This window comes from Mobula birostris, chromosome 15 (genome assembly GCF_030028105.1).
Source record: "Mobula birostris isolate sMobBir1 chromosome 15, sMobBir1.hap1, whole genome shotgun sequence".
Classification (NCBI taxonomy): Eukaryota; Metazoa; Chordata; class Chondrichthyes; order Myliobatiformes; family Myliobatidae; genus Mobula; species Mobula birostris.
Genome location: NC_092384.1, coordinates 19664431 through 19691954, shown reverse-complemented (window position 1 = coordinate 19691954; position 27524 = coordinate 19664431). Strand labels below are relative to the sequence as shown.

General features: G+C 42.1%; 1 protein-coding gene across 1 annotated transcript in view; it reads right to left on the bottom strand.

Annotated features, from left to right (window-relative positions):
• Nucleotides 1–17172, bottom strand: part of hsf4 (heat shock transcription factor 4) — a 79151-nt gene extending 61979 nt beyond the window's left edge. Inside the window, exons 1-2 of the mRNA XM_072279363.1 lie at nucleotides 17110–17172; nucleotides 6657–6765 (exon numbers count right to left, since the gene is read on the bottom strand). Coding sequence (XP_072135464.1) covers nucleotides 6657–6765; nucleotides 17110–17172 — 172 coding nt within the window. The remainder of the gene's footprint in view (nucleotides 1–6656; nucleotides 6766–17109) is intronic.
• Nucleotides 17173–27524: the final 10352 nt, after the last annotated feature.

Genomic DNA, 27524 nt, shown 5'->3' with positions numbered 1-27524 from the left:
ATTGACCATCGCTAGCATTTTCTGTTTTGATTTATTGTAAGGTTCTCTTGCATGGAGATCAGTTAGAGTTATACAGTCACAAGGACAAGTCGGCTCAGTGAGTCCACACCAACCCCATGTGACATCGGGGCCAGCATATTGAAACAGTGTATTACCCCAGCAGGGACAATCTGAAATAAACAGCCAAACATGGTAATGATGTTATCTTTGAGCTTCACTTACTTTTCGTCATTTCAGAGCACATGGAAAACCTCTGCAGTATCAGACTGTTTAAAATACAGTTGATGAAGATGTGAAAAGTGGGTCACTCACACAGTGGAAAGCCTGTACTGTTACCAAATGCAGTACCAGGTTGTATTTGAAAGTAGAGTTGATGAAGATGTAAAAAGTGGGTCACTTACTCAAGCCTTGAGAAGCAGCTTCAACGTAATCAACACCGTTTTAGGCATCTCCAAGACTTGCATACGTGTGTTAAACAACACATCTTAAATCAAATAATTATTTTTAAAATACAGCACATCACAGATCTTTGGCAATTTAAATAGAATACCAAAATGTAGCTTGCCTCCACAGACCATAGATGGAATAATCCCCGACAGCACCACATCTACTTCTGTAACTCTGGGGTATATGGCAGAAAGTTTATTTTTAGTTTATGTTTCACAGCCAGCAAAGTTACTGCGACAGAATTCCCAGCTCATGCTAATATTTCAGAGCCACCTCAACAGGGGTTTCAGTGCTCCATCCATAATGTATGCACTCACAACCCTGGCAGTTTAGTAAACCTTCTCCAGCCATTTCACACATCAAACAAAATTTAACAAACCATATGAGACATATTGGGACAAATCACCAAAATCATAATCAAAGAGGTAGGTTTTAGGTAGTGGCTTAGGGAGGTGGAGAAATTTAGTGAGGGAATTCTAAAGTTCAGTACCTACAGAGAAGAACATAATAAGTACATTCAATAATAATATGATAAGTATACTGCTTTAGATACTGTTGGGGGGTTGACCTGCCAGGGAGCTGCCACAGTGACCAGGTTCTGGCGCTGTGGCTCAGAAGGGAAGTGGAAAGAAGAAAAGTGCGTAATGATAAGCGGAGCAGACAGGAGATTCTGTCGACATGAAAGATCACCTGGATAAGGACATGTCCAGGGTGATGGGGGCCTTTAACGATGGACACCACCTTTTTGAAGCATTTCTCCTTGAAGGTGCCCTAGATGCTGAGTAGGCTGTGCCCATGATGGAGTTTACTACGTTCACAACTTTCTGCTGGCTATTTCAATCCTGAACAGTGCCCCCACCGCACATCCCAGATGGTGATGCAGCCAGTTAGAATGCTCTCCATGGTAAATCTGTATAAATATGCAAGTGACATACCTGATCTTAGACTCCCGTTGAAATATAGCCACTGTTGTGACTTTTTTTTGTTACGTTGGACCCAGGATAGATCCTCAGAAATGCTAACCACAAGGAACTTGAAATGCTCACTCGTCCCACTACTGATTCTGCAGGAGTTGGTGTTGGAACCGCTTCCTTTCATGTCATATGTCAATGATTTGGAGGACTGAATTGATGGCTTTGTGGCCAAGTTACGGATGATATGAAGACTGGTGGAGGGCAAGTAGTGATGAGAAAGCAGGAAGTTTGAAGAAGGACTGAAATAGATTGGGAGAATGGGCAAAGAAGTGGCAGATGGAATACCATGTAGGGAAGTGCATAGTCATGCACTTTGGTAGAAGAAATAAAAGTGTAGACTATTTTCTAAACGGGGAGAAATTAAAAAAAAAATCAGAGGTGCAAAAGGGACTTTGGAGTTCTTATGCAGGATTCCCTAAAGGTTACTTTGCAGGTTGAGTCGGTGGTAAGGAAGGTAAATGCAATGTTAGTATTCATTTCGAGAGGACTAGAATATAAGAGCATGGATATAATGTTGAGGCTTTGTAAGGCATTGATCAGACTGCACTTGGAGTACTGTGAGCAGTTTTGGGCCCCTTATTTGAGAAAAGATGTCCTGGCATTGGAGAGGGACCCATGGAAGTTCATGAGAAGGATTCCAGGAATGAAAGGGTTAATGAATGCAGAACACTAGATGGCTCTGATGTACTCACTGGAGTTAGGAAGAATGAGGGGGGGATATCATCGAAACTTTTGAACATTGAATGGTCTAGATAGAATGGACGTGGAGTAGATGTTTCCTGTTGCAGATGAGTTTAGGACCAGAGGACACAACTTCAGAAAAGAAAGATGTCCATTTAGAAAATAGATGATGAGGAATTTTATTAGCCAGAAGGTAGTGAATCTGTGAAACTGATTGCCACAGATAGCTGTAGGGACCAAGTCACTGAGTGTATTTAAAGCAGAGGTAGATAAGTTCTAGATTGGTTAGGACTTCCAACTGTTATGGGGAGAAGGCAAAAGAATGGGGTTAAGAGTCATCGGGCAGCCATAACCGAATAGCAAAACTGACTCGATGGGCTCAATGGCCATCTTATGATCTCACAGTTTTAACAATGGCAGAAAACTCCCTTTAACCAGGGCCCTGGGGAATTTGGTGATGCTGGTCTGACAGATTTTCCAGACCATCGGATATTATGAAAGTTTAAAGGAAGTGTGGGGAAGAGGACGCAGGTGAGCTTAAAGGGAAACTGAACCCAGTGGATTTCAAGTGAGTGCAGAAACAAGAGCCTTAGTGCATCAAAAGGAACATGGGAACCATGGTTCGGTTGGAATCGGCTCTCATGATACAGATGCCAATCCACTGGGATTTCAAAACAACAGGATAACTGATTCTAACAGCTTTGCCGTAAAGTGACTGAGGCAGATCTCTAAAGCAGATTGGGAATAAAACTTGCATGGTGCTTGATGATTTCTGCCAACATCCACTGGGAGGTAACGCAAACACCAAATAGGATACACTGAATTATCTGTATGTTATTAACAACAAACCATTCCCCGTACACCTCGAGAAATAGAAGAATGGAAAGACAGGAAATGAGAAGGTGTGATCAGTAAGTGAGATGGTATCCCAATTGTTTATGTTTACAGCGAATCCAAATCAGGGAATATATTTGTGATGCTATATCCAATCCCCTTTTGTACATTTTTCCATTCAGAATCCCGTATCACAGAACTTATGTTTCCAACTCATACATAGAAATGGTCTTAGATTTAGCCACCAAAATTCTTCAATTGGAAGAATGGGTCCCTCCAAACTTTTGGCTTATAGTGATGGTAGGGCTGATTGAGTAGGCGAAACAGATCTCAGTTATTTACTCAAATGTCCAAAAAACAGCTCAATTCCTGTATGGGGTGCAAACTTTCTCCTCTCTCTAACCCAACTGTTAATTGACTTGACAGGACATGAACATTTTGAAATTTCCCTAAACATAATTTATGTCCGTAATGCAATTCAGAAGTTATCTTTTGGAAAGCAAAATTAATTTACTATGAAGCCGCTTCAGTTCCTGCAAGATGTTTCAGTATAAGTTAGGGATTGGCTAGAAGTAGGTGAAGGATTCATTGTAATGTCTTCCAGTTTCTGAACAGACCTATAGCAAGGATCCCATCCCACACACGTGAGTTTAGAACATTAATCTCGATGATAATCAATGACCAGTAACTTGAAATACAAAGATTAGGAAACTGAAAATATAGGAAGGTGAGTGAGGTCAAGGCAAATAGTCAACTATTCCATGATAATACTATACCATTTTCCGTTCTCTACTCATCAATCCCCTTCTAACTCAATGAGTTCATTTGCTTTTGTTTCTCTCAAAGACATTACTTCATAAACTTAGACCATAAGTTAAGACATAGGATCAGAATTAGGCTATACAGCTCATTGAGTCTGCTCCGCCATTCCATCATGGCTGATTTATTTTCCCTCACAAGCTTATTTTTTGCTTTTTCCCCACAGCCCCCAAAACCCTGACTAATCAAGAACCTATCAACCACCGAAATATACCCAATGACTTTGCCTCCACAGATGAATTCCACAGATCACCACCCTCTGGCTAAAGAAATTCCTTCTCATCCCTATTCGAAAGGAATATTTTTCTTTTTTGAGACTGTCCCCTCTAGTTCTAGACTCTCTCACTATTGGAAATATCCTCTCCACATCCATTCTATTAATGCTTTTCAATATTCAGTAGATTTTAATGAGATCCCCCTCATTCTTCTAAACTCCAGAGAGTACAATCCCAGAGGCATCAAGTGCTCCTCAATAATTAACCCTTTCATTCCTGGGATCATTCTGATAAACCTCTGAACCCTCTCCAATACCAGCACATCTTTTCTTACATATGGGGCCCAAAACTGCTCACAACACTCCAAATAAGGCCTGAATTTGCTCCTCATTTAGGAAACCTTTATAACTTCAACCAAAGTGCATGACCACACACTTCCCTACACTGTTTCATCATCTAAATCATTAAAATATAATGTGAAAAGTAACAGACCACAGACCAACGTCTGTGGAATACCACTAGCCCCCAGCAGCCAAATGGTAAAGGCTCCCTTTATTCCCACTCTTTGCCTTACGCCAGTCAGCCAATCTTCTGTCCATACAGTATCATACCTGTAATACCATGGGCTCTTATCCTGTTTAGCAACCTCGTGTGTGTCACCTTGTCAAAGGCCTTCTGAAAATCCAAGTAAACAACATCCACTGACTCTCCTTTGTCTATCCTGCTTGTCATTTCCTCAAAGAATTCCAACAGAGTTGGCAGGAAAGGTTTCCCGTTCAGGGAAACTACACTGACATCAGCCTATTTTATCATGTGCCTTCAAGTATCCCAAAACCTCATCCTTAATAATGGACTCTAACATACTATCAACCACTGAAGTCAGGCCTGTAATTTCCTTTCTTCTGCCTCCCTCCCTCCATAAAGAGTGAAGTGAAATTCACAATTTTCCAATCTTCTGGAACAATTCCAGAATGCAGTGATTTTTGAAAGATCACTGCTAATGCCTCAATAATCTCTTTGGCCACCTCTTTCAGAACCCTGGGTGTTGTCCATCTGGTCCAGGTGACTTATCTACCTTCAGACCTTTCAGTTTCCCAAATACCTTCTCCTTAGCAATAGCAACCATACTCACTTCTGTCCCGACACTCTCAAGTTTCTAGCATGCTGCTGTTGTCTTCCATAGTGAAGACGGACACAAATACTTATTAAACTACATTACTGCCTCTCCAGTGTCATTTTCCAGTGGTCCAATATCTATTCTTGCCTCTCTTTTACACTTCATAAACAATATCTGAAAGAAAATTTCTGGTATTCTCTTTTATATTATTTGCTAGTTTACCTTCATATTTCATTTTTTTCATCCTTTTTTTTAACTTGCCTTCTGTTGGCTTTTAAAAGCCCACTATTTTTTGCTACATTGTTTGCCCCTTCTTTTGCAAAGTTACTACAAACTTACCACAAAAGCCTAAACAGAAGATTGCATTTCACCATTCCCACTTCAGATTCCGCTAGCTCACCCTAGTTCTGATTCTCACCCCTCCTACTCCATTTTGGGATAGCTACAATTGAACAGGTCTGTGTGTTAGCAATTCCCAACATGTTAGCAGCAGTTCCTCTGGGACCTAAATCAGGTTTTAGTTTCAACATTCATTTTTCTAGGCCAACCATTTATAAACAATCCTTGAAAGAGGCAGAGATTCAGACAATTTAAAACAAATATCTCAATGAGCACAAACATCAAATGGCTAAAGCATGTTCTGTTTATTGGGTTTAGTGTCCATGATGATTGGCTAAAGGACCTTTTTCTATGTTCTCTGACAGAGATACACACAGAGCTTCCATTTCTCATTTTTGTTTATTCATTCACAAAATGTGGCTCACTCACTATGTCAATATGTACTGCTAAACCTCTAATTTCTCCTGAAGTGAGGAGGTAATTAAGAACCTCATTGGTAGGCCAGGCCAAAAGGTTTTCTTTCCTGAAGGACATTAATGAACCAGTTGACTTTTTAATGATGGATCAATTGTTTCAGTTTTTTTAATTAATTCCAGATTTATTTAATAAGATTAATGTACATTCCCCGGCTGCTATGGTGGGACTTAAACTCATGTCTCTGGGCCAGTGGTCCAGAACATAGGCCGCTATTCCAGGAACTAAACCACTACGCTATTAATTGGCAATGTTGAGGATAGTGAAAAGTTGATGTTCTACATTATCTGGCATTCCTTTGCTCTACAACAGTGCAATCATTAATTTAGAAGGGTCATTAAGTTGGAATTGCAAAGGGATAATGATGCATTTAATGAGTGGGGAAAAATGGAACATGGAATTGAATGCTAGGGTGTAAAAAGTCATCCACTTTGGGTGAAAGAATTACTCATGTGATTGCTTGCTAAATTGCAAGATATTGGGACTCTGTTAGTAAAGAGATTTTAGAACAGCAAACTAGCATCAATTTAAAAAAACATGAAAAGGCTAATTAAGTTAACAATTAAAAGGTTAATTAATTAGAAAAATTGAAAGGAACATTAACCTTTATTTCAAGAGAGCTGGAATACAAGGCGGCAAGTGGTAGAGCGTCATGACATTAGACTCAGATACACAGTATTTGGAGTGTTATGTTCCACACAGTGCACCTCGGCCTGTCCAGAACAACCATCTACGACAACTGGTGGTATCACTTACACATGTTTAGCTGCCTCACGAAGCTGGCCATGTTGTTGTGTTTGAAGTATTTAGGCAGCACTTCCTTAGCAAACCTGCCCTGATCAAAGACATGGAAACTCGTCCCATTCTAGAAATAAAATTTAAAAAGAGAAAACACACTTGTCACTTAACCGAAAGTCTAAATTACAGGGTCAAGAGAAATGATAAACAAAGCTAAGTAAAAATCTAAACTATCACTGGTACCCTCACAAATGATGCATGATAATTAACCAGCCTCTGTAACTAATTTACAGGCACATTTTAATGCTCCACTATGGCAGGGAGTTGAGGAGTCAAGCATTCAGGATGATCATTAGAAATTTAACATGCTCCCTGCTCCGTTTTCTAACAATCTATCAGCACGTGCCCAACCTGCCCTGCTTTTTCGGAAGAGAGTCTATTTACAGTGCAGGGTGATGTTATTGCCCATGTATCATTAAAACACTTAAGAGTACTTAGTAAAACCCTACCAGAACATCCCGACACTTGTGGAAAGGTGAAGTATGAAGAGTAATTCAAAAGGATACTTCCTTTTACTGACTGAATTGTCAAGCACCTCCAGCTTTGACCGAGCAGAGGTCAGTCGTAATACAAAACCTCAGGATTGGTATTTATGGCAAATAGACCTTGTGATCTAATGGGACACGGTCCATTTCCCATGCATTCCACTTGAGCAGAAGAATCCTTCCAAGGTTCCACTCCATAATACTTGTGTCCTTGTTGATGCCTTTGTAAGTATATTTTCAGTATTGCCAAATCACAATGTCAGTAAATAGAACATATTACATAAAAGAAATAACGTGTAAATAATATCCAGATTAAAAACGTAGACACAAGGAAATCTGCAGATGCTGGAAATTCAAGCAACACACACAAAAAACGCTGGTGGAATGCAGCAGGCCAAGCAGCATCTCTAGGAAGAGGTACAGTCGACATTTTGGGCTGGGACCCTTCATCAGGACTAACTGAAGGAAGAGATAGTAAGAGATTTGAAAGTGGGAGGGGGAGGGGGAGATCCAAAATGATAGAAGACAGGAGGGGAGGGATGGGTCTAAGAGCTGGAAAGTTGATTAGCAAAAGGGATACCAGACTGGAGAAGGGAGTCCTCTACTGTCAAGATGAAGCCACACTCAGGTTGGAGGAACAACACCTTATATTCCGTCTGGGTAGCCTCCAACCTGATGGCATGAACATTGACTTCTCTAACTTCCGTTAATGCCCCTCCTCCCCTTCACATCCCATCCCTTATTTATTTAATATATATATATATTTCCCCTTTTTTCCCCCTCTCTCTTTTTTGTCCCTCTCACTATAACTCCTTGCCTGCTCTCCACCCTCCAGGCTACCCTCCCCCCTTCTCTCTCTCCCCAGGCTTCCCGTCCCATGATCCTCTCCCTTCTCCAGTCTAGTATCCCTTTCGCTAATCAACTTTCCAGTTCTTAGATCCATCCCTCCCCCTCCTGTCTTCTCCTATCATTTCGGATCTCCCCCTCCCCCTCCTACTTTCAAATCTCTTACTATCTCTTCTTTCAGTTAGTCCTGACGAAGGGTCTCGGCCTGAAACGTCGACTGTACCTCTTCCTAGAGATGCTGCCTGGCCTGCTGTGTTCCACCAGCACTTTTTGTGTGTGTTGTCCAAATTAAAAAGCAGCCTTTCCCAATAGGCACCTCCATTGAGTATGATTCTTTCTCCATTTCTAATTCAACAAGATTGGTGATTTACGGGCTGGCACAAGGAACGCTTACTGAGTTGCCTGTAAAAATAAGTGGTTCATGGATGCCCAGCTAGGAAGGAAACCTGCCAACAGTTTCCTGCTCTCGGCTACGTTTGACTCAACTCATATTTCGTGGCCGACTATGAATTTATTTGGAACAACTATTGAAAGAGAAAAGTGCGGTACGCAAATCTCAAGAACACATTTATTAACGTAGGACGTAGGTGGAGAGAGCTATCTGAAGGTGCTTTCCAAAGAGGCGAAAGGAAACAGATGCAAAAAAAGGAAGAGCGAGATTAGGGGACATGGGTGAAAGGTGGCTGGAGATAGGTTTTTAAAGCTGGGAAAGTTCAGACAGGAAGTTCTAGGGAATAAACCCAAAGCTGTCAACTTGAGAAAAGCAGTACACATGAAGTGAGGTAAGGAGGTGTGAAGGACGCTAGAGAGTGAGAAAGAATGATTTGATGAGGTTGATTCAATGGGTCGGTAGGTATTCTCTGCACACAGAGAAGTTCTGCTTGTTCAGCAGGGTAAGAGTTGCATATTGTGCAGACTGAAGGGCTGTCGGTTGATCAGCGGGAAAAGGGATAATCCCTACTTAACTAGAGTACTTGTGAATCAGGAGAGTAACTTACTATGAAACTGCTGAGAGCTGCTGTTCAGGATTAGAACCTTTAACAGTGTAGGTCAGTGGATTACAGAAAGGATGAGAAGGGCTCTCCTCTTGCACCTCCCTGCAAGTGGTACCTGTCCATTTCAGTAATGATCATCATTATGGAAAAACTGATGAATGACAGATGGGTAGATGTGCTGCACAACTGCAGTGCTGTGTTTGCTTTACAGATGCCTTGAGGGAGATGCAAGTCTGTAGGTGGCTCTCAGATGGTGAAGGGAGATCTATAGTTGAAGAGACTGATACACCAAATGGACTGCACTATTTCAAATTTACTCCAATTTCAAATGAAACTATGAAGCAACTGAGCTTACATTCTGATCAAGTGAACTGATGAGCACTTGCAGTATTGTACTGGATTTTGAGGAGATTACTACTGTCCTCTGAACGTGTTGAGCAGCCATGACACTTTGATTTGTTCTCTCTGGAAATCTTCTTTTAGATACTTGACTTCCTAAGTCATTCGTTTGTCTGGCTACTCAATGGTTGAACCAACATCGTCCCACCAGCTTGTTGATAAGGACATGGAGTGACTTATACATCTCATTTACATGGGACAGGAACTTTCTCGGGTAGTTGACAAACTCCAGATGACCTTGGACTTTATCAACATCAGATGGACTTGGATCTCCTTTACTGCCTCACCTTTGGTTGTATCTGGTTTCAGGCACCTCTGGCGAATGTGACCCAAGCAAGCGGCTTCTTTATTTCAAACTCCAAATTTTTGCTGAACCAATTTTGAGTTTCCTCATCTTCTTAACAGGACTCTCAACTTCCAACCATGGTTTAAGATTACTTCTCCCATTGTTTCTCCTTCACCAAAAACTAATATTCGCCTGCTGTCCACAATACCCCATACTGACCTTCAAATGTACAGCCAGTTCCTCTGGTGCTGTGATGGTTGTGAGTGGCATTGTTACCCAACAGCATTCCTCAAATGATGCATTGAAACCTGTGAAATAAGTTCTCCTCATGTTCTATGGGCCAGAAACCATTCTTTGCATCCAGCTTAATGAAAGCTTTTGATGTCCCAATCTAACAAAACTGTAGTGTAGAGACTAACACAATGCTACTGCAGTGTCAGTGACCCAGGTTCAATTCCGCCACCGTAAGGAACTTGAATGTTCTCCCTGTGACTGCATGGGTTTCCACCCACATTTGAAATATGTACGATTTAGTAGGTTAATTGGTTACATGTGTTTAACTGGGTGGCGCAGACTCATTGGGCCAGGAGAGCCTGTTATCAAGCTGCAAACCTAAATAAATTTACAAAAGCATCCTCTAAGGTGTTTGGCAAGGATAGCCTGGAATTGTTCTGTGACTCAAAAATAAATTCAGGTGGAGGTCCTGAAAACAGACTACAGGGAGTTAGGAAAGAAGCTGAGAAGCAGGACCACAAGGGTAGTAATCTCAGGATTACTGCCTGTGCCATGCGACAGTGAGTATAGGAATAGAGTGAGACGGAGGATAAATGTCTTGGCTGAGGGATTGGAGCAGGGGGCAGGGATTCAGATTTCTGGATCATTGGGACCTCTTCTGGGGCAGGCGTGACCTGGACAATAAGGATGGGTTGCACTTGAATCTGAGGGGGACCAATATCCTGGCAGGGAGGTTTGCTAAGGATATTGGGGAGAATTTAAACTAGAATTGCTTGGGAGGTGGGTGGGAATGGAAATGATGAGATGGAGAAAGGGGCAGTTGGCTCACAAACAGAGAAAGCTTGTAGTCAGCATGAGAGAGAGGATAGGCAGGTAAAAGAGAAGGGATACGCTCAGACCAATGGTTTGAGATGTGTCTATTTCAATGCAAGAAACATCATGAACAAAGCAGATGAGCTTAGAGCATGGATCAGTAGTTGCAGATTCTGCAAAGCTGTAATAGTAACAGGGCTGTTGTGATGGGAGATTTTAATTTCCCAAATATTGATTGGCATCTCCCTAGAATGAGGGGTTTAGACGAGGTGGAGTTTGTTAGGTGTATTCAGGAAGGTTTCTTGACACAATATGTAGATAAGCCTACATGAGAAGAAGCTGTACTTGATCTGATATTGGGAAATGAACCTGGTCAGGTGACAGGTCTATCAGTGGGAGAGCATTTTGGAGATAGTGATCACAATTCTATCTCCTTTACCATAGCATTGGAGAGGGATAGGAACAGACAAGTTAGGGAAACATTTCATTGGAGTAAGGGGAAATATGAGGCTATCAGGCAGGAACTTGGAAGCATAAACTTGGATGTACTCAGGGAAATGTACAGAAGAAATGACGCAAATGTTCAGGGGATATTTGTGTGGAGTTTTGCATAGATACGTTCCAGTGAGACAAGGAAAGGATGGTAGGGTACAGGAACCATGCTGTACAAAGACTGCTGAAAATCTAGTCAAGAAGAAGAGCTTACGGAAAGTTCAAAAAATTAGGTAATGATAGAGATCTAGAAAATTATAAGGCTAGCAGGAAGGACCTTAAGAATGAAGTTAAGAGAGGCAGAAGGGGCCATGAGAAAGCCTTGGTGAACAGGATTAAGGAAAACACCAAGGCATTCTACAAGTATGTGACGAGCAAGAAGATAAGGCGTGAGAGAATAGGACTAATCAAGTGTGACAGTGGAAAAGTGTGTATGGAACCAGAGGAGGTAGAGGAGGTACTTAATGAGTACTCTGCTTCAGTATTCACTACGGAAAAGGATCTTGGCGACTTACAGCGGACTGAAAAGCTTGAGCATACAGACATTAAGGATGTGCTGGAACTTTTGGAAAGCATCAAGTTGGAGAAGTCACTGGGACTGGACGGAATGTACCCCAGGCTACTGTGGGAGGCGAGGGAGGAGATTGCTGAGCCTCTGGCAATGATCTTTGCATCATCAATGGGGACAGGAGAGGTTCCGGTGGATTGGAGAGTTACAGATGTTGTTCCCTCATTAAAGAAAGGGAGTAGGGATAGCCCAAGAAATTATAGACCAGTGAGTCTTATTTCAGTGGTTGGTAAGTTGATGGAGAAGATCCTGAGAGGCATGATTTATGAACATTTGGAGAGGTATAATATGATTAGGAATAGTCAGTATGGCTTTGTCAAAGGGAGATCATGCCTTATGAGCCTGATTGAATTTTTTGAGGATGTGACTAAACACATTGATGAAGGAGGAGCAGTAGATGTAGTGTATATGGATTTCAGCAAGGCATTTGATAAGATTCCCCATGCAAGGTTTATTGAGAAAGTAAGGAGGCATGGGATCCAAGGGGACCTTGCTTTGTGGATCCAGAACTGGCTTGCCCACAGAAGGCAAAGAATGGTTGTAGATGGTTATATTCTGCATGGAGGCCGGTGACCAGTGGTGTGCCTCAGGAATCTGTGCTGGGACCCCTACTCTTTGTGATGTTTGTAAATGACCTGTATGAAGAAGTGGAGGGATGGGTTAGTAAATTTGCTGATAACACAAAGGTTTGTGGTGTTGTGGATAGTGTGGAGGGCTGTCAGAGGTTACAGCGGGACATCGATAGGATGCAAAATTAGGCTGAGAAGTAGCAGATGGAGTTCTTGGCAGTGTGGAGGATCAGAGGAATCTTGGGGTCCGAGTCCATAGGACACTCAATTTCTAAAGTACATGTCCGGCACAGCATTGTGGGCCGAAGGGCCTGTATTGTGCTGTAGGTATTCTATGTTTCGATGTTTCTAAATAAAAGATGTTGGAATTAAATCAGTAAGTTAGATAACATTACGGGGAAAGAAACAGGTCAATAATCCTTTATCTAAGACTTTAATGTTTTCTCTTTCCCTTGATGCTACTGACCTGTGGAGTATTTCCAGCAATTTTAGTTATTGCTTTTCCGAAATATCTTCAATGTAGTCAATCATCTTCACAATCTCAGCCTGCCACTTGATTTCTCAGCATGCACCAAACTGAACACTCAGGTGCTAGAGGCCATTATCCTCAGCTCAGTTACTTTGCCCAATATGGCTTTAAGTGTCTCCATAGCAGTCACGAGAACGCACCTTGGAGTTGCCTGCTACTCTGGGTTTCCATTGCATTGGGTGCTCATTGTCGATGTAGATGTCCTTTCTGTACAACTGACCTTGTATGTTTCCAACTCAAGGCCTGAATTTGATCATGTCTCTACTTCATCTAATTGATGGGCTTCCAATGTCCTCTTCACTGTGTGCTTTGTAGACATGTTTTCCAGTCCATATCATTCATAGTCCTGTCCACAGCACAGCAGTTTCGGTAAGCTGTCAGCCTGTATGGAGGATACAGTATAGCAAACGGGTTGACAGGGACTGTCCCTTTAAATAACGCTGCTCCTGCCTCCTCGGAGCTGTCTCTTCCATGAGTGAGCTGCATCTGTCATTTATCAGACTGGTGTGAATGAAGGATGGAACGAAGGCATCAGTAACTGGCACTATGACAGTCTGAAATGCTGGCAAGTCTGAATCACCTTGCATTAATGTGATGTTTCCACTGCATCATGCTGTACTATTTTACCACTGTGCTACAAACTTTTGGCCCATCAGCCAACAATCTGCTGAAGCAGCATCTCTGTGGTGGGGAGACAGAAATATCAACATTTCATGTCGAAACTCTGCATCAGGACTCTCCGGTAGATTGGTTGTTGATCCAGATTCCAGCAACTTCAGTCTTTTATCCCTCCATTCCTTCCAAAGATGCTGCTCAACCTGCTGAGTACCTCCAGCAGATAGTTTGCTGTTCCCAATTCTAGCTTCTGCAGATTCTTGTGTCCAAGACTTTTAGCCAGGGCCATTTTTAAAGTGCAACAATTTTCACCAGCTTATGTGATTTTCCCATTACCATCACTGCATAAAATTCAAAATGAAATGGTGTTGCTAACATGAGAGCTCAATTACAGGTTGATGGGACTAGGCAGACTAGATGGGCCGAAGGTCAGTTTCTGCACTTTGTTGTTCTATGAGTGCAGCTTAAAGCACTGGTGAAATGCAGTGTATGTCTGCACTCTGCCCAGTGAACTAGCTGTTTAATTTGAACTGCACCAGTGCCTCTGTTAATCTCCGTGAACACTGGGTGCCTGCCAACAGTTCAATTAGCGGTCTAGTTGGAAAATTACAAGCTGGGTGGAGAGGAGGAAAGCATGGTTTAAAGTTGTAATGTCGAACATCACCAAAACAACAGAACAATATTCACAAGTGTCCAAATTTGTAGCCAGTTTCATCCATGCTCAACTGTTATCTGAGTTTGGTCTCTGTCCAGTAGGTTTGACTGTAATCACACAATATTCTTCTCTTACATTGGGTGTCTTAAGTATTCTTCAGAGCAGCATTCTTGTTTTTGGACTGAATTGCTGGAGCCCTTGCCAGGATTAGAGTGCATTTGTCTCTGCTTTATAAACCACTACGAGCGTTACTATGAAGGTTAACTGAGTTCAAAAGGAAGAAAACTTAATATCCAGACAATTACTTCATCCCAGGGTTCCCAGAACAGCTGGAACCAAAATGAATCAGTAAAAATATCTTCTTACTGTTTCAACAGTAAAAGATTTTCATACTGGTTAAGGCAGGCTTCATCATTAGATAAAAACTGCTCATTTTAAATTCTTTTCAATTCCTTTAATGACTTAATTCTGTCCCAAAACTTTCAGCCATTTATAATTCTGAAAATAAACCTTTTACTGCAAATATGATGAATTAAAAATATATTACCCAATGATTTGTTGAGATTCTCACTCTTGCTCCTTAAAATTTAACACTTAAAATTAAGCTCACGCCATAATAAACAGGGAAAGTACTCTTATAAAAGTGTTAAGAAGGCCTAATAATTGACAAATTTAGTTGTATTGCTGTAATACAAATTATGACAAATCTGAAAATAATTATAATTTACTGTTTTATGATCAACAAAGGACTCCACAACATTTGCACACTGCAGGATCAGACCGTACTGGGACTGAGACAGGGCACCATCTCTTAGCCAATGTTGGCATCTTAAACTCAAATAGTAATACTTCTACTTAATTCCCCTCCATCTGTCTATTTGGCAGCTATTCACATAAATGAGCATTATCACTATATAGTCATACTGTTACATGGTGAGTTCAATAATCCTGCATAGTTTGTATTAACTAGCCTGTCACTGTGGAAGCAGCTGGAATATAAAACGAAGGCAAATGCTTTTTACTTCTGTTACTTTGTATATCGAGAAGATGTATTTAATTTTGTTCCACACAGCCAGCCAAGAATACAACCGCCTTAAGAACATGGTGCCAAGTGGGAAACATGGTTTAGTTTTCCTTAGGATCAGCGTAAGTTTGGTCATTGACTTCAGGAAAGGGGGCAGTGCATATGCTCCTATCTACATCAACGATGTAGAGGTTGAGAGTTTCAAATTTCCTAGGGGTGAATATCACCTGTAGCCTGTGCTGGTCAGCCACATTGATGTCACAGCCAAAAGCTTGATGTCTCCGCTTTGTCAGGAGGCTAATGAAATTTGACATGTTCCTGTCAACCCTTCCCAATTTTTAATAATGCATCGTAGAATGCATTCTATTTGGATGCATAATATCATAGCATGGCAAGTGCGCTGCATGTGACAAGAAACTGCAGGGAGTTGTGGACACTGCTCAGCACATCATGGAAACAAGCTTCCCCTCTATGGACTCTCTCTAGATTTCTCACTGCATCGGTAAAGCAGTTGGCATAGTCAAAGACCCCACCCACCCCTCTCCCATTCGGCAGAAGATAAATAAGCCTGAAAGCACATACCACCAGGCTGAAGGACAGCTTCTATCCCGCTGTCAGACATTTGAATGCACCTCTCGTACGATATGATGGATCCTTCACCTCACAAGCTATCTTATGATCTTGCAATTTATTATTTACCTGCACTTTCTCTGTAGTCTTTACTCTCTATTCTGCATTGTTATTGTTTTACCCCTGTTCCACCTCAGATCAGTGTGTAATGCTTTGTCATGTTTCAAGACAAGCTTTTCTCTGTATCTCGATACTCGTGACAATAATAAATCTATACAAGCTTGTCCTTTTAGTATTTTCTACATGATTTTTGTATACACAAGTCATAGAGCTCAGAAGCAGGCCATTCTGTCCACCAAGCCCAAGTTGCCGATTGTATCTAACTAAATTAATCCCATTTGTGTGCAATGGGAGAAATGCAGAGCATGAATCTGCCAACCTCTCACGATTTGCCTCTCTAAAAGCAGGAGCCCAAGTACTTCTTTAGTGGAGTTTTTAATGAAAGTGCCTAGAAGGATTGCCAACAGCGAGTCCTTTGAAAAGTCCTGTGCACCCTGGGAATAGTACTAACTGTAGTCATTTCTGGGCCTCTTAAGATGGTGGTGACTTCTGAATCCAACCACTGTTGGTAGTCACTGCACAGCCTGGGGAGCAATCTCAAGCAGGAAATACTCAGGCTGGCACACCCCACTTCACAGAGGCAGCGTTGTCGGCTTTAGTGGAAGAAGCAGACACTGGGAGGAACAATGTCTGCTCTACGGAATCCAGCATGATACCAAGGGCAAAAGTGAGGTGTCAGTGAGTGAAGCCAACCTGAAGACATGGTCCTATGTTGCAAGCCATCCAGTGAGGTCAAATGTGGTCAAACGCCCTTCCTCCTGGATAAGGTGTCTTAATGATTCAAATATCCCTGTGGGCAGGTTTGCTAGAGCTGTTTGGGAGGGTTTAAACTAATTTGGCAGGGGATGGGAACCAGAGTGACAGTGCTGAGGATGAGGTAGTTTACAAACAGAGGCATTGTGTAGTGAGGCTCCTAGCAAGGAGAGGCTGATGATCGGGCAAAATTGCAGTCAATAAGAGAGTTGCAACTTAAAAGGCGGACAAAATTGAAAAGGATATTGGATTGCTGGAAAACAATGCTGAAGAGTTAGTAATGAGGGACGAGGAAATGGCGTAGGAACTGAATAAGTATTTTGCATCAGTCTTCACTGTGGAAGACACTCACATTTTGGTGGAAGCTCCAGGTGCCAGGGGTCATGAAGTGCGTGAAGTTACCATTACTAGAGAGAATGATCTTGGAAAACCGAAAGGCCTGAAGATAATTTACTCACCTGGACCAGATGGTGTACATCCCAGGATTCTGAATGTGATGGCTGAAGAGATTGTGGAGGCATTCTTTCAAAAATCACGAGAAATCTGAAATGCTTCCGGAAGACTGGAAAATTGCAAATGTCACACCACTTCTCAAGAAGGGGGAGAAGCAGAGAAAGGAAACTATAGGCCAGTTAGTCTGACTTCAGTGGTTGGGAAGATGTTGGAGTCACTTTTTAAGGATGAGATCTCAGAGCACTTGTAGTCAGCATTGAAATCTGTTGGAATTCTTTGAAGAAATAACAAGCAGGATAGACAAAGGAGAATTGATTGATGTTGCGTACTTGGATTTTCAGAAGGCTTTTGACAAGGTGCCACATATGAGGTTGCTTAACAAGCTATGAGCCCATGCAGTGGGCATGAGCATGGATAAAGCAGTGGGTGATTGGCGGGGAGCAGAATCGGAATAAAGGGAGCCTTTTCTGGTTGGCTATAAGTGACTAATGGTGTTCCACAGGGACCGATTCTTTTTACATTATATGTCAATGATTTGGATGATGGAATTGATGGCTTTGTTGCAAGGTTTGCAGACAATACAAAGATATGTAGAGGGGCAGGTAACTTTGAGGAAGTAGAGAGGCCACAGAAGGATTTAGATTGGTAAATTCATGTGGGTGGGGGGGGTGAGAAGCTGGAAGGTGATAGGTGGAAAAGTTAAAGCACTGAAAAAGAAAGAGGAATCGAGAGAAGAGAGTGGACTATGAAGGAAAGGAAAGGGTGAAGGGCACCAGAGGGAGGTGATAGGCAGGTGAAAAGAGAAGGAGTAAGAGGGGAGCCTGAATGGGGAATGGAAACGAGAGAAGGGAAGGAAGTTAGAGAAATTGATGTTCGTGTCATATGAACATCACCTGACCTCACCAATCACCTTCTAGCTTGTAATCCTTCCCCTTTCCCCTTTCCCCTTCCCCCCCACCCTAACCTCTTATCCTGGCTTCTTCCCCTTCCTTTCCAGTCCTGGTGAAGTGTCTCAGACCAGAAAGTCGGCTGCTTATTCCTCTCCATTGATGCTGCCTGACTGCTGAGTTCCTCTCACATTTTCTGTGTGTTACATTTGAGCAATTCTGGCTAGACTGAGCTGCCGATTTACTTGTTTATTCATTATTTTTTTTCTTCTAGATTATGTATTACATTGAACTGCTGCTGATAAGTTAACAGATTTCATGACACATGCCGGTGATAATAAACCTGATTCTGATGTGTGTTACTCAGAATTTCCAGCATTTGCAGAATCTCTTGTGTTTAGCTCATATGTAAACTGGAAAAGTTACCCACCAGTTCTGCTTCATCATACAGAAGCTCCCCAGCTTACAAACGATTTGACTTACGGAAATCTGATATTATGCAAATTCTCCCATATCAGTATTAAGACATTTTTCAAGCTAATAACAATAAAATATTTCATGGCATTTGTTAGCGACTGGAAACAACATAGTGGCATGAAAAAGTTTGGGCACGCTGGAACCATTTCTGAGGAAGGGGTGACCTGTACAAAAGGGACATGTTGCACCTGAACTGGAGGGGAACCAATATCCTGACCACAAGGTTTGCTGAGGCTACTCGGAAGAGTTTGAAATACCTTTGCAGAGGGGTGGGAACCAGAGCCCCAGGTCAGCTAGGGATTGGACTGGAAAATAGTTGTCAGGGAAAGTGTTGGAAGGCTAAAATCAAAATAATTGGTACTGTACATTGAGTCAGATAGATTGAAGTGTATATATTTCAACACTGGAGTACGATGGATAAGGGTGACGAACTTAGACCATGAATCAGTACATGGAACTACGATGTTGTAGCCATTACTAAAGCTTGGTTGAGAGAAGGTGATTAATGTACCAGATTTTCAAAGTTTTAGAAAAGACAGAGGAGGTAAACGAGAGGGGGTGAAGGTGTACTACTAATGAGGGATAGTATGACAGCTGCTCTCAGGGGAGACACAACGGAGGGGTCAGACACTGAGTCCATTTCAATGGAACTCAGGAATAGGAAGGGTGTAATCACACTGATGGGATTGTACTACAGACCATCCTCACCCCCCGCCCCCAATAGTCTCCGGGACATTGTGGAATGGATACATAATCAGATTAAGGAAATGTCTAAAAATAATAGGGTTATTGTCATGGGGGATTTCAACTTCCCCAATATAAACTGGGACCTTTTTAGTGCTAGGGGTTCACATGGGGTTGAATTTGTTAAGTGTATCTAGGAAGTTTTCCTAAATCAATATGTGGCCGGTCTAACGAGAGGAGGGGCTGAACTGGACTTGGTGCTGGATAGTGAGTCTGGCCAGGTGACTGACCTTTCAGGGAGTGAAAAGTTAGGGAACAGTGATCTCAAATCCTCATCTTTCTGGATAGTTATAAGTAAGGATAGGTATGGTTTTTGTAGGACAGTTTTAAATTGGAGGTCAAATTATGAGGGCATTAGGTCGGAACTAAGGAGCGTTAATTGAGAACACCTTTTCTCAGGTAAATCCACATTAGACCTGTGGAGGGTGTTTAAAGATCAGTTGCACAGGGTACAGGAAAGGTACATTCCTGTTAGAAGGAAGGATGGGGACAGAAGGAGAAGAGAACCTTGGGTGTCCAGAGAGGTGATGAATTTAGTCAAGAAGAAAAAGGAAAAGGATGTAAAGGTTTGGAAATTGGGATCAAACGAAGCACGAGGAGTATAAAGAAGCCAGAAAAGAAGAAGGGAATTAGGAAAGTCAGGAGGGGGCCACAGAAAGTTCTTGGCAAGTACAATTAAGGCATTCTATACACACATCAAAAGCAAGAGGCTAACGAGGGAGAAGATGAGACCACTCAAGGATAAAGGGAGGAAGATTTGCTTGGATGTGCAGAATGTGAGTGAGGTACTTAATGAGTGCTTTGCTTCAGTATTTATCAAGGAAAAGGATATGGAGGACCATGAGATCAGTGCTGAGGGTATAAATATGTTAGGGCGTTTAGGCATCAAGGAGGAGGATGTGTTGCGTCTCCTAATGAGGATTAAGGTGGATAAGTCCTCAGGGCCTGATGGGAATTACTGGTTATTGAAGGAGGCAAGAGCCAAGATTGCCGGGCCCTTGACCAGTATCACTATGTCCTCTCTAGCCACAGGCAAGATCCCGGAGACTGGCAATGGTGAATGTTTTACCTCTATTTAACAAGGGAACAAGGGCAAATCCTGGGAACTATAGACTGGCGAGTCTTACATCAGTTGTTGGGAAATTGCTGGAGAAAATTCTTAGGGATGAGCATTTGTAAACTCATGGCCTAATTAGGGAGATCTGGCATGACTTTGTGCAAGGCAGGTTGTGCCTTACCAACTTAACTGAGGCTTTTTGGCAAGGTGATGAAAGAGGTTGATAAGGGTAGGGCAGTGGATGTTGTCTACATGTATTTTAGTAAGGCATTTGACAAAGTCCCTCATGGGAGGCTAATCGAGGAGATTAAGATACACTGGGTTTGTGGCGAATTGGCTGTTTACATTCAGATCTGGCTTGCACACAGAAGACAGAGGGTAGTGGTTGAAGGGACTTATTCAAGCTGGACTCTATAATTAGTGGAGTTCCGTAGGGATCTATGCTGGGACCTCTGCTGGTTGTGATGTATATAAATGACCTGGATGAAAATGTAGATGGGTGGGTTAGTAAGTTTGCGGATGATACTGAGAATAGTGGAGTTGTGGAGATGTTGAGGCTTTAGAGAGAGAGCAGAAGAGGTTTACCAGGATGCTGCCTAGTTTAGAGGCATGTGCTAGCATGAAGATCTGGATAAGCTTGGGCTGTTTTCTCTGGAGTCTTGGAGGCTGAAAGGGGATCTAATAGAGGTTTATAAAATTATGAGAGGCATAGATTGAGTGGACAGAGAGTATCTGTTTCCCAGGGTAGAAATGTCTAATACCAGAGGCATTTGCATTGAAGGTGACAGGGGAAAGGTTCAATGGGGATGTCAGGGTTAAACCTTTTACTCAAAGGGTCATGGGTGCCTGGAATGTGCTGCCTGGTATGGTGGTAGAAGCAAATGCATTTTAAGAGGTGTTTGGATAGGCACATGGATGTAAGGAAAATGGAGGAATAGGGACATGGTGTAGGTAGGACGCTTCCGTGTTTGTGTGTTTTTGATTGGTTTTTAGCTGCTTCGGCACAACACTGAGGGCCGAATGGCCTGTTCCTGTGCTGTACTCTTCTCTGTTTATTTTCAATGTGGAATTAACTGAGGTCTACTCCTACAGATGGAGATGGAAGAGTCCAAAGTGTTTCTCACCATAAGCACTCACAATAGGTATATCGCTATAATAGGCTTGGTTTTGGAAAACATCTGCACTTGCATGCTGTGTACTGTACAAACTATTAGGCACCTGAACTACACACAGTGGCATGCAAAAGTTTGGGCACCCCTGGTCAAAATTTCTGTTACTGTGAATAGTTAAGCGAGTAGAAGATGAACTGATCTCCAAAAGTCATAAAGTTAAAGACAAAACATTCTTTTCAACATTTTAAGCAAGATTAGTGTATTATTTTTGTCTTGTACAATTTTAGAGTGGAAAAAAAGGAAAGGAGCACCATGCAAAAGTTTGGGCACCCCAAGAGATTTGAGCTCTCATAACTTTTACCAAGGGCTCAGGCCTTAATTAGTTTGTTAGGGCTATGGCTTGTTCACAATCATCATTAAGAAAGGCCAGGTGATGCAAATTTCAAAGCTTTATAAATACCCTGACTCCTCAAACCTTGTTCCAACAATCAGCAGCCATGGGCTCCTCTAAGCAGCTGCCTAGCACTCTGAAAATTAAAATAAATGATGCCCACAAAGCAGAAGGCTATAAGAAGATTGCAAAGTGTTCTCAAGTAGCCGTTTCCTCAGTTTGTAATGTAATTAAGAAATGGCAGTTAACAGAAATGGTGGAGGTCAATTTGAGGTCTGGAAGACCAAGAAAACTTTCCGAGAGAATTGCTCGTAGGATTGATAGAAAGGCAAATCAAAACCTGTGTTTGACTGCAAAAGACCTTCAGGAAGATTTAGCAGAGTCTGGAGTGGTGCTGCACTGTTCTACTGTGCAGAGACACCTGCACAAATATGACCTTCATGGAAGAGTCATCAGAAGAAAACCTTTCCTGTGTCCTCACCACAAAATTCAGTGTCAGAAGTTTGCAAAGGAACATCTAAACAATCCTGATGCATTTTGGAAACAAGTCCTGGGGACTGATGAAGTTAAAATAGAACTTTCTGGCTGCAATGAGCAAAGGTATGTCTGGAGAAAAAAGAGTGCAGAATTTCATGAAAAGAACACCTCTCCAGCTGTTAAGCAGGGGGGTGGATTGATCATGCTTTGGGCTTGTGTCACAGCCAGTGGCACGGGGAACATTTCACTGGTAGAGGGAAAAATGAATTCAACTAAATAGCAGCAAATTCTGGAATCAAACATCACACTGTCTGTAAAAAAGCTGAAGGTGAAAAGATGTCTTCTACAACAGGATAATGAACCTAAACACACCTCAAAATCCACAATGGACGACCTCAAGAGGTGCAAGCTGAAGGTTTTGCCATGGCCCTCACAGTCCCCCGACCTAAACATCATTGAAAATCTGTGGATAGACCTCAAAAGAGCAGTGCATGCTAGACGGCCCAAGAATCTCACAGAACTGGAAACCTTTTGCAAGGAAGAATGGGCGAAAATCTCCTAAACAAGAATTGAAAGACTCTTAGCTGGTTACAGAAAGCGTTTACAAGCTGTGATACTTGCCAAAGGGGGTGTTACTAAGTACTGACCATGCAGGGTGCCCGAGCTTTTGCTTCGGGCCCTTTTCCTTTTTTGTTATTTTGAAGCTGTAAAAGAGGGAAATAAAAAAGTAATCTTGCTTAAAATATTAAAGCAATGTGATGTCTTTAACTTTAAGCCTTTTGAAAATCAGGTCATCTTTCACTCGCTTAGCTATTCACAGTAACAGAAATTTTGACCGGGGTGCCCAAACGTTTGCATGCCACTGTATATTCCAATAGTTTAGTTCTGGCAAGTGAGAGGGTGACTTTTCAAAGTAGTTATAACAGGTGCACGTGGAGTGATATGATAAGGGTTATTACAGAAAAGGAATGTTTCTGACTTACAGAGAAAACTCACAATGGACAGTTCTCACGATCCGAACCCTTACATAATCTGGGGACTGTCTGTACTCTGATATGACTGACAATGGGCAGTCTATTAATGAAAGCTGAAGAGAAACCATATACACATGCCTGGGAACTTGTGTGGGAGGTCTGAGCACAGCAGGCAGCTCCAACCTTGCACAGAACCCAGGGCCGATCCTTTCCAGCAGCAAGGCGGCATCAACACTCAGGAACCCAACTACGGGGCAGTGCCTGCTATCAGATATCACCGCCTCCATTGCGCCAGAGGCAGCTGACTCCCAACTTCCAGGTGCTGCAGTCAAAGCTCAGCTTGCTGCCTCATCGGCTCTAACCGCAACCGTGCATCCCACAGTCTCCAAAGACTTTGAAGCTCGAAAGACAATCAAGGGTTAACTTCATTCACCAGATACATTTACATGAATCAGGAAATTGCTGCAGTGTGTTGGGGCAACATGCAACAAAAACAGCATTCAACAATTATAAACGATTAGTTATATAAACATTAAAATTAGAGGTTAAAATACAGATATGGAATAATATGTGCATAAACGCACAAATACCAGAATGTATTTGCAATATAAACAGCATTGTAAAAAGTAGCTTAGTGTCTACAGCGCAGTGTGATGAGGGGAGCAATGTGGTGGGTAGGTTGTAATAAATAGACGGGGAGGCGGGGGGGGCCACTAGAATGGTATATCAGATTAATTGCCTGGGGTAAGAAACTTTTGAGATGACAAGAAGTTTTTGATTTAATAGCCTTATCACATTTTCCAGGAGGAAATTTTTGGAAAAGGTACTTTGCAGAGTGGGTAGTTCCTGCAATGATTTTCCTGCCCACTCCTTTGTTTTAGACACATACAAGTCGTACAGTGATGGCAGACTTCAGCCAATGACCTTTTCAGTGGAACTGACAATTCACTGCAGGCTGTACGTCATGAGAGGATGCTGCACCAAACCACATCATCTTCTGTGTGAAGAAGGTCCTCCTCCAGTTCCCCGTAAATACTTCACCTTTCGCTTTGGTCTCACCCAGTGGAAAAAGTCCTCTTGCACTTACCCTATCCATGCCCCTCATAATCTTGTATAACTCCATCAAATCTCCCCTCGATCTCCTACGCTCCAGGAAATAAAGTCCTAGCCTATTCAACCTCTCCCTATAACTCGGGTTCTCAAGTCTCAATTACATCCTGTAAGTTTTCACTGCTCTTTTTCAATCTTATAGATAGATGCAGTGAGTGCCCGGTTCTAGTATTTTGCTGGGAATTCCCAGGATGTCTTTGCTAGAGAGAAGCCTTGTGGTAACCTTGTTGAGTAGCAAGAAGAACTGCTGAGACTTAAACCTAGTGGGGATGTTCAGTGCCATCCACTGCTCAGCCACCGTCCAAATATGGCAAACTCTTTCTGCATTCAGGCTCAAAGTGTCTCTTTGTACCTGATCTTTGAATTATCGAGCACACTGTAGCCTATGAAATGAAATAGTCTATCATCCATCTGCTTGGCATAGTAGTTGCAATGCAATAGCTACAGCCTCAGGGTGAATACATTATGCAAGGAAGCACGATTTTGGTTGTTGGTTACACATACCCTGTATATTCAAGCAGTGATACCTCTGCTGGTTATGAGTCTTACACCCTCCCTCATTCCCATAACCTTTGGGGCACCACAAACCTAGTAAATTCAGGCTCTCAGTACCTGCTTGATTCTGTTAACTTTCTATCTTTATTGATAGCTGCAGTAATTGAGTGCTGGTTTTGTTCTAATAGCAGAAGATGAAATCCTTCCCCTTGGTGATGGCAGATCAGTCACATCCTGGATGTATTATCAGTTACCATGGCCTGCAGTAATCGTGGCCCAGAGGGATTCCAATTTCATCTCTATATCTACTGCAGATGCCCAGCTGGTGCTTTGCCTTAAACTTTATCACCAGTGCCTCTAGAATGATTGCAACTCTGGTGTGCCTCTCTCAAGACTGCCAGCGAAGGAGTCTTTCTGACCAGACTGCTCCCAGCCCTTCACCCTCTCTATCATTGGCCTTTTTTTTTGGCCCCTCTCCTCCTGTTCTCAAATGTGCTGTACTGTACTGCCAGCAGGACCATTGCCAAGGATCTCTGAACATTCAGGTACAAAACATATCCTTGAAGTTTGTGCACAGCTAAACTTTCCCCAAGAACAACAACTATGACCTCCAATAAATGCAACGAGCTCTCCTCATGGACAATTCCCAATAACTTGCAAGTAATTTCCTGATGAGATAGCTGGAAGGAATTTCATCTCTTCCTGCCCACGTAATCCTATGATGTTTTCTTTGTGACACATTCTCATTTGGTGATCTCTTAAAATAGGCTAGGTGCAGAGCTCATTTCTGCTGTTTATGACCTGTATTGACATGTGCAACCTGTACTGGGTGTTAATTACATACAGTGTCTGTGGGTAAAGATCAGGAAGGAAGGAATTCTTCATGGCCGTAACATAGAGGATGACCTTCTCTAGCTCAGAATGCAATTCAAAATAACAACATGTGGTTTGGCCACTGAGATGTCACTTTTAGCCGTGTCAATTTTACATCTGCATTCAGTTGCGTAGTAAAGAAAACATGTACAAGATAGAATTTGTAGGGCAGTGTCACCAGATGGAATTAACCTGAAAAAAGAAATTACTCATTTCTGAAGAAAGAGCCATGTTTTCTTTCTGGATTGTTTCAGAAGCGTGAACATAGCTTGTGCTGTCGTGAGCTTTAACATCAGCTAAAATGATACGTGTAGAAATGTGTATGTGTGACAGATCTATGATAATATTTTCTTAAAAATATTCTTTTCCCTCAGTTTTCTCCCTCTTTCCAGGTGAAAATGTCTCCAAGCACTTTACACAACGACTGTCACTTTGAATAATCAGGTAACAGCAATTATTGCAATTCAACGGCATTCAACATGTATGATTTAGCTGACCTATTACACTACATTAAGACGAAATGAAGGTTTAGGAAGAATCAAAAAGCTTTGGATGCTTCAAATCCAGATTATAAACAGGAAGTGAAGACCCTTCAATATTAACTCTGTTTCTCTTTCCACAGATGCTGCCTAACCTGCTGAGTATTACCTGCATTTTCTGTTTGTTTTTGCTCATTTTGTGTTTAGAAGAAAGTTGACTGAAGCCGGGTCTTCTAACTTTGTACGTTATCTGAATAGGTAGATGAGGGGCTTCAGCATGTGGCATTTGGAAGAAGGAACTTTTCTCAACCTAGCTGTTCTTCATCACTGCACAAGAAATTACACCTTTCTTTTAAATCATTCTTGCAGCATTTTAAAATGTGTTTGAGATTCAAACAAGCTCTTCATATATTTAAGAACAGACCCTGTGAAAGGGAATTATAAAACTGAAGTTTAAAAAAATGGCAAAAGCATTTGGAAATAGTTGAACAAACATGCCAAGATAATGAAAAGCTGTTAGAAACACTGAAACAAAAATAACAGACAATGAGGGAGACTGTACCACAACGATGCAGAGAGGAATGTATATGAGGGAGTCCTGTCAGGGCAACATATGGGCCTATCTTCTGAAGAGAGGAAGGAAAAGCCTTTTAAATAACTGTCAATGCCTAATACCAGACATGATTATGTACGGTACATAGCTTTAAAGACAAATGCGCACCTCTTCAGTTCCCCTAACGCTGGCCTTTACCACCACCCTGACAGATTTTGTTGTAACATCAGTGAAAGTACATTTATGTCTGACCACACAGTAACATTTCAGATACAGGGGACGATAATAAACCAATGTTCACAGCTCATATGTGCACAAAGCTCAGTGCCAGAGAGTATTAGAGCAAGAGCAAAGTTAGTCCCACTGCTTTAGTTGTGGATCTGCCTGGGTTTTTTTCTGTTTACACTAGATTTTCAGTAACTGATCTCTATGATTTTCTTTCAAGCCTACACTCAGGGAATGACCCTCATCATCACCAGGTCTCCAAGTGCACTGTTATGCTGGTTGTGTTGCAGAGAAGGGAGCAAGGTCAGGAATTATCTGTCACTTGTGGGAAAGAGGTGGGGACAGGACAGTGCAACCCTGCCACAGATGGAGCCTTAAAGCCAAAGCTTTGGAAGCCACATTCAAAAGCTTAGAAGAGCAGCTGATGTTCTGCCATGCTGGAAGCAAGGAGAAAGCGAGGAAATTAAAAACAATGCATTTACACTTAGATACCACTTTCATATGCTCTGAATCTCCCAGAATATTCCACAGTCAGACGAATACCTTTGTGATCCTGATGAAGTGCC